This window comes from Rutidosis leptorrhynchoides, chromosome 1, assembly GCF_046630445.1.
Source record: "Rutidosis leptorrhynchoides isolate AG116_Rl617_1_P2 chromosome 1, CSIRO_AGI_Rlap_v1, whole genome shotgun sequence".
Taxonomy (NCBI): domain Eukaryota; kingdom Viridiplantae; phylum Streptophyta; class Magnoliopsida; order Asterales; family Asteraceae; genus Rutidosis; species Rutidosis leptorrhynchoides.
In genome coordinates this window covers 117,641,910-117,648,738 of record NC_092333.1, presented here as the reverse complement: position 1 = coordinate 117,648,738, position 6,829 = coordinate 117,641,910, and the positions used below count along the sequence as shown (strand labels likewise).

The window sequence follows — 6,829 nt, the reverse complement described above, 5'->3', positions numbered from 1 at the left end:
AATTTCGGAGATTAAAGTTGTGGGGTTCCAATCTTTATTGCTAAAAACTTTTAGGTTTCTATATTTCCAAAGCTACAAGCCCACTTGGTGGCTTGCCAAATATGGATATCGGATGGAGAATTGACGAAAGATTGGTTAGAAGTACAGATGTCATCAAGGCTTGTAAATGTGATTGAGTGTTGGTTCCACCATCGAAAGACGTGGTTCCAAATGTTCATGATAGCAGGAAAGTGAAGGATGATGTGGTCAACAGTTTCATTTTGATTATTACATAATGGGCAAAGTACCGACTCGATGACTACCCCACGTTTGTCTAGTTCAACACGAAATGGGATATGGCGAAGTATGGTTCTCCATGCGAATATGTTGATTTTTTTGTGGTATGAGTTTGTTTCTAGAAGTGACCACGAGAGAAGATGAGCTTTCAAGCTTGTGCATATCAAGTAAGTTTGCGAGTGTCTTTGTGATGAAATGGCCCGACGTATCTAATGACCATTTCCACGAATTCGTCCTGTCAGTCAGTAAATAAGAAGTGATTAAGTTGTTAGCATGTTGAGTTCGTTTAGAGTGCGTCCACTAGGGTCTCGTGTCCAATTCCAAGTTCCAGTGGAGATAGCATTGTGAGTTGAAATTCTGTCAGCACCCTTTGTTTATTTGTAAGCCTCGAGCATGAAGAGATGTGGGAATAGGGAGCAGAGACGGCCTAATTCATGCCAACTGTCAAGCCAGAATTTGGTTCCGGACCCTTTGCCGATAGATTTGGATATTGAATTTGTAAAGTCAATGTCGATGTTATCTGCAATCTTTCCAGCCTTTAGTATTCCATTCCAGATAGTTCTGCCCTGTATGCTCCTGCATAAAAAGTTAGTATCCAACCCACCCCCCGCCCCGTAAATGCTAGAAATGATTTTAACCCATAATGCGTTTTTTTTCGTTTTTGAATCGCCACCACCACTTGCAGAGTAGTGATATATTTTTACAAAAAATTGATCCGATATTAAGCCCGCCCTTGTCATATGGTAGTAAAATATGATCCCATTTTATCCAGTTAATTTTGTTATCCGCTTCGGGGCCGCCTCAAAAAAAATTTCGCCTTTTGGATTCGAGTGTGGTGATTATATTGACGGGAGCGTGAAAGAGTGAGAAGAAGTATAAAGGAATGCTACTTAAGACGGATTTGGTGAGAGTTAGACGTCCGTCAAAAGAAATGGATTTAGCTTTGCAATCGGAGAGCCTCTTATCGTATTTTTCGATGATCGGAAGCCATGTTGAGGCGTTTGAAGTGGGAACACCTATTGGAAGGCCAAGGTAGGTAAACGGGGAAGAACCTGCGGAACAGTTTATGTAAGATGCCATAGCATCCACTTCTATTTTGGGGACACCGATTCCGTAAAGATTGCTTTTTTTAAGATTAACTTTAAGTCCTGATATGTTTTCAAAACATTTAAGAAGTTTGGAGAGATATTTAGCATTACGCTTACTCACTCACTAAAAAATATGGTATCGTCCGCGTATTGTAAGTGCGAAACGATAACATTATCGTGACCAACACTAAGACCACGGAATTGCTCGTTTGAAATGGCTCTTTTGGAGAGGATGTTTAGACCTTCAGCCACGATGATGAAAAGGAATGGGGATATAGGATCGTCTAGTCTGATGCCTCTCCTGGGAGAGAACTCTTTAGTCAGGGAACCGTTTATCAGGACCGATATTGTTGATGAGGGAAGGCACGCGTGAATAAAGCTGATCCATTTGTTACCAAAACCCATGAAGCGCATAGTGTCGAAGAGGAATTCCCATTCAATACAGTCAAAAGCTTTTTCGAAGTCTACCTTAAAAATAAGGCCGTTGCATTTTTTACGTTTAAGTTCGTCTATTTTTCATTTGCAATTAAGATACTATCAAGGATGTTCCTACCTTTTAGAAAAGCAGTTTGTTCGCAACCAATCACTTTGTGTATAACTTTGGAGAGGCGATTGGAGAGGATTTTGGTAAGGATTTTGTAATAGCTCCCTATAAGACAAATTAGTCGGTATTCGTTAAAACCGATGGGGTTCAGTTATTTCGGAATAAGTGTGAAGAACAAAGCATTGCAACCATTAGATATTTCGGAGTTAGTCGAGAACCAATCTAAGACCGTAATGAGATCTTAATCAACCACCAATATTTTTTTAAAGAATTTCATGTTGAACCCTTCCGGTCCAGGAGCTTTTGAGCTCTCGCAACCTTGGAGTGCATCCCATATTTCTGATTCGTTAAAACGACATTCAAGGAACGTGTTGTCGGATTGGGAGATGTATTCCAAATGTGGTTCGTTTTCAAAGGAGCATGACCCTTTTTGTTTTTTTGATTTGAAAAGAGATTTGAAATAACGGAAGGCTTCATTTTTGATTGTGGAAGGATCTTCGAACCAAGAGCCGTTTGAAGATACGCCTCGAATATTATTTTTATTGTTTCTTCTTTTAATGTAGTTGTGAAAATATTTGGAGTTCTCGTCCCCTTCGAGTGCCCATTTTATGCGGGCCTTTTGTTTTAACATTTTAGATTTTTTCTTTTCTTTTTCAAGCTGGTTCATTTTTTCTTCGACCCATTTTTTCTTTCAATTTCAGTGAGAGTTGTGTTTTCGGCTTTCCTTTCCCATTCGGATGCAGTATTTAGATGGGATCATATTTGGTTATCGAGGTTATCTAGTTGAGAGCTGATTCTTTTCAATTCTAATTTTACCTTTTTAAGTTTGTTGCAGAGGATATAATCATGTCGGTTACCGGAGATAGGTTCAGACCATACTTTTTTGATTAATTCATCGGTTTCTGATAGTTCTAACCAAGTGTTAAAGACTTTAATAGGTTTTGGGCCGAAATTAGTGAATGTATTTTTTATGATTATTGGGCAATGATCGGAAAGGTCACGATCAAGGGTTTTGGAAGAGATGTTTGGCCAGATATTAAGGAAGTCGTCAGAGATTAAGAAACGGTCGAGTTTGCTGAATTTCAAGTTATTTTCACATATGCGGGTAAATTTTTTCCCGCCGAGAGGAACATCTATAAGGTTAGAATCATTGACGAATTTGTTGAATTTATTTGCCCATGATTGTTTGAATTCGGTGTTTAAGCATTCGGAACGGTTTCTAAATTCATTGAAGTCACCACAAATTATGTAAGGAATATCAAGAGACGTGGTTAACGATGAAAGTTCATTCCAGAAACGAATCTTTTTTTGGTTCGGATGTGGACCGTAAACAATGATAATTGCAATCTTGGTGTTATAACCCGCCCATGTACCGATTATTGCTAGGAAAAATTCACCCCCATGGCTTTTTCTAGTGTGAATATATTCGTGTCCTAGATTAGTAAGATCTCACCCGAGGCTCCAATTGCGTTTTTTTGGACGACTTTAAAATGAGGGTTTCCCCAAAATGATTCGATAAGCTTTTCATGGGAGTTTCACATTTTGTTTCCTGAAGCCCAAGTATTACCGGTTTTTCAAGGTTACATATACGTTTTAGCCATTCAATTTTACCCGTTTGTCCCAAACCTCGAATATTGAGAAAGATAGTACACATAAGAAAGACTTACAAACAAGATAGGACGACGAAAGTTACTGGTTTTTACACCAGCGAATACCCAGCTCCTCACCGATAGCCTTTGTACCAATGGAGCTGCTAGAAGCATTATTTGAATTGGATTTAAAGGTTTTAGAAGTTCCAGATTTAGTTTTCGATTTGTGGCTGTTGTTTTTTGATGATGTGATACGCCTCTTGGTTAATTGGGAAAGCTTCAGTTTCTGACCGCTACGAGCACAATGTTTTGCATCATTTATTTTGGATCGTATGCCATTTGATTGAATTCTGTTATTTCGCAAATTTGGATCCAAGGACGGTTTTTTGGGATGGTGGATATTGTCTCTAGCAACACGTTTACAGCTTAATTCCTCTGTCCTATGAGAGGCGTTTTTGTTTTTTCCAGACGAGGATATTGAATTTTTTTGTTGCTATTTGAAAGTACCGACGATGGGGTTGTTTTCCAGACAGCAGGTTTCTTGATTGTTAACAGAAATTATGGGGGAAGGGGTGATAGTAGGTTCAGGGATGGGGTGGGTCAAAGTGATGTTGAGATTACATGGATCTGGATTGGAAGTGGGTGGGTTAATGGGGTAATGATTGAGCTCCATATTACATGTGTTGTTGGGCTTGGGAGGATTGGGTGTGGGAGGGTAGTTGGGATCGGTATGTTGGGCCGGAAGGGAATCAGATATATGGGAATTAGATGGGATTATCACCAAAATGCCCTTTTTTTAAGCTTGTTGACTGACAGCCCTAAAAAAAAAGTTTGACAATTTGCCCTCGCAAGGCGCAAGACACCTTGCGTCCTTGCGCCCTTGCGTCTTTGCGACCTTGCGTGTTTCCCTAAAGAACTAGTTAAATGATCAGTTTGCGTTCACTGTTCCCTTACAACCACACACATACACAAACTCCTCTCTGGTGCCCTTTCGCTCGTCATTCGCAAGATCGTTATCAAGCTTTCTTACATTCTCCAAACACTCGCAAATCACTCGCAAAATCTTCATCATCATCCTCACGTCATCCTCCTCACATCTTCATCGTTACTAGATCTTCTTCATCCTTCCATCTTCGATCTTCCCGAGTACAAGCGAGCTTCTACGCCACCAACATCATCGAATCACCATCATCGTTCACTATGTCTCAAGAACAGGTTAGATTTCTTAGATCTATGTTATATTATTCGATCTACTTCATAGTTCTTAGATTTATGTGCTAAAACAAAGTTTTTGCACTCTTTGCACGCCAATTGTTCGATAAAATGTGTCAACGAAATTTGTTTGTATTTTGTGTTTTTGATTGTATATTATTGAGATTGCGTACGATACCCAGGAATTTTTTTCTAGTTTTAAGTTGTGTAACTCTGTTGCTATGTAGACGCAAGACAATCCTTGCGTCCTTGAGTATGCCTCACAATGTACGCAAGGTGATATTTGCGTCCTTGCGTTTGGCATAAGGTTACCTTTGCATGTGCACGCAAGGTAATCCTTGCGTCCTTGCGTCTTGATCATAGGTTACGCAAGGTTAACCTTGCGTCCTTGCGTCTTGCACATAGGTTACGCAAGGTTAACCTTGCGTCCTTGCGGCCTTGTACGCAATCTCTGTCTTGCGTGCTTCCGTCTATGTGATTTTCTTCTGATGTTCTTCTAACTTTTACAGGGCTATGTGGAAGGTAAATTGACCATGAAGAATATGTTGACCGTGATTCCTCAGGTCAAGAAAATGTTGACTGGGAGACAAGAAAAATTATTTAGAAGTACATGCTTTGGTCCCTGGTTAGATCTTTCGTACACGGGTAATGATCCTGGCCTAGTACATGCCATGCTCCAACGGAAATGTGAGCGTTCAGCAAAATTAGATGCTAGTAAGTACCCTGAAGAGCAACAAGATATATGGTTTCATTTTTCTCCTAATTTTATGATTAGATTTGGTCGGCGTGAATTTTGTTTAGTCACCGGCTTTATGTTTAGTAGCCGGACGGACATGGCACATTACATCCCTCGAAATTATGAATCTAAGACCGCACCCATTAGACGGCGTTGTTTTCCAGAGCGTCCCGATGCCAGCAACATTTTGGTTAGTGATATACAAAACATCCTTATCAAAAAACAAGGTGATGTAAAGGTTCCCAAGGTTAGTGACGATGATATTGTTCGACTAGCTATAATTTTGATCGTAGAGAGAGCGTTTATGGGGAAGCAGGGGCAACATGTGGTTAGTAAATAGTTTCTATGGTTGGTTGAAGATTTCAATAAAGTGAACGCGTACCCATGGGGGTCTCGTATTTGGGATGCTACTTACTCAGCGGTGAGCGAAGGTTTTGAGGTTCGAGAAAGCCAATTAGAGAGTGGGGGTGGAAAGTCTTACACTTTGGCTGGTTTTATGTGGGCATTTAAGATTTGGATCCTCGAGGCATACCGTCGTACCATTAAGAGTTTTGCAACCAAAACTGATAAGGATGGAGTACCAAGAGCATTATTTTGGAAGCGTTCATCTGCTGAAACCTTTACAGTGTCTGACTACCTAAAACTTTTACATATAATGGTTAGTTAATATCTCCAAGAGCTTTTTATATAGTGTATATACAGCAGTTTCTGTTTGAACAGAGCAGTTTTGTGTATCGCAAGAGGACGCAAGATACACCTTGCGTCCTTGCGTATGTCACAAGGATGTCCTTGCGTCCTTGCATGTGGTCCCTGGGTTATACTTGTTACAGGCGCAAGAATCATGCTTGCGTCCTTGCGTGTGTCGCAAGTTTACTCTTGCGTCCTTGCGTCTATTCGCAAGATGCTCTTTGCGTTCTTGCGTCTAGACGCAAAATGACTTTTGCGTCCTTGCGTCCTTTTTTTTTACTAATATAAGTTCATTTCAGGATGATTTTCTGAAGAAAAAAAGACCTTTTCATTCCCTGCATCCATCTGAGATAGAGAGAGGTTGTCAATGGTGGATCCAGAGTTCTTCTTACTTTCAAGGAGAGGTTATTGAAGACGAGGAAAATACACAAGATGATAATCAAGTTGAAGAGGAGTTGGGTGGCAGTTTGAAGGAATTATTGCAGGAGGAGTCAGAGCAGACCTCGAACCCTCATCCAACACAAAAAGGCAACAATTTGCAGGAATTATTGCGTATGGTTAATATGTTAACTAAGAGGGTGGATGATCAAGAAAAGGAGTTGGCTGATTGTAAAAAGAATCTTAATGATCATGAAAAACGTTTGAAAGAACAGGAACACCAGGAACACCATCAGGTAAACTAGGCGCAAGGTTGTTT

The 6,829-nt window shown here is 40.2% G+C and overlaps 1 protein-coding gene across 1 annotated transcript; it reads right to left on the bottom strand.

The window, feature by feature from the left end:
* Positions 1 to 1,077: 1,077 nt before the first annotated feature.
* On the bottom strand, positions 1,078 to 1,778 carry LOC139888497 (uncharacterized). The gene is made up of 2 exons (XM_071871505.1): positions 1,490 to 1,778; positions 1,078 to 1,424 (listed from the first exon to the last, which is right to left on the bottom strand). The coding sequence occupies exons 1-2, from the start codon at positions 1,776 to 1,778 to the stop codon at positions 1,078 to 1,080; spliced, it is 636 nt and encodes a 211-aa protein (XP_071727606.1).
* Positions 1,779 to 6,829: the final 5,051 nt, after the last annotated feature.

Excerpts from the sequence above, each read along its gene's own strand:
- LOC139888497 (XM_071871505.1), bottom strand. The coding sequence starts at position 1,778 with ATGCGCTTCATGGGTTTTGGTAACAAATGGATCAGCTTTATTCACGCG. Across the intron at positions 1,425-1,489 it reads GGACGATACCATATTTTTTA|GACTTAAAGTTAATCTTAAA; the intron begins GTGAGTGAGTAA and ends AAAACATATCAG.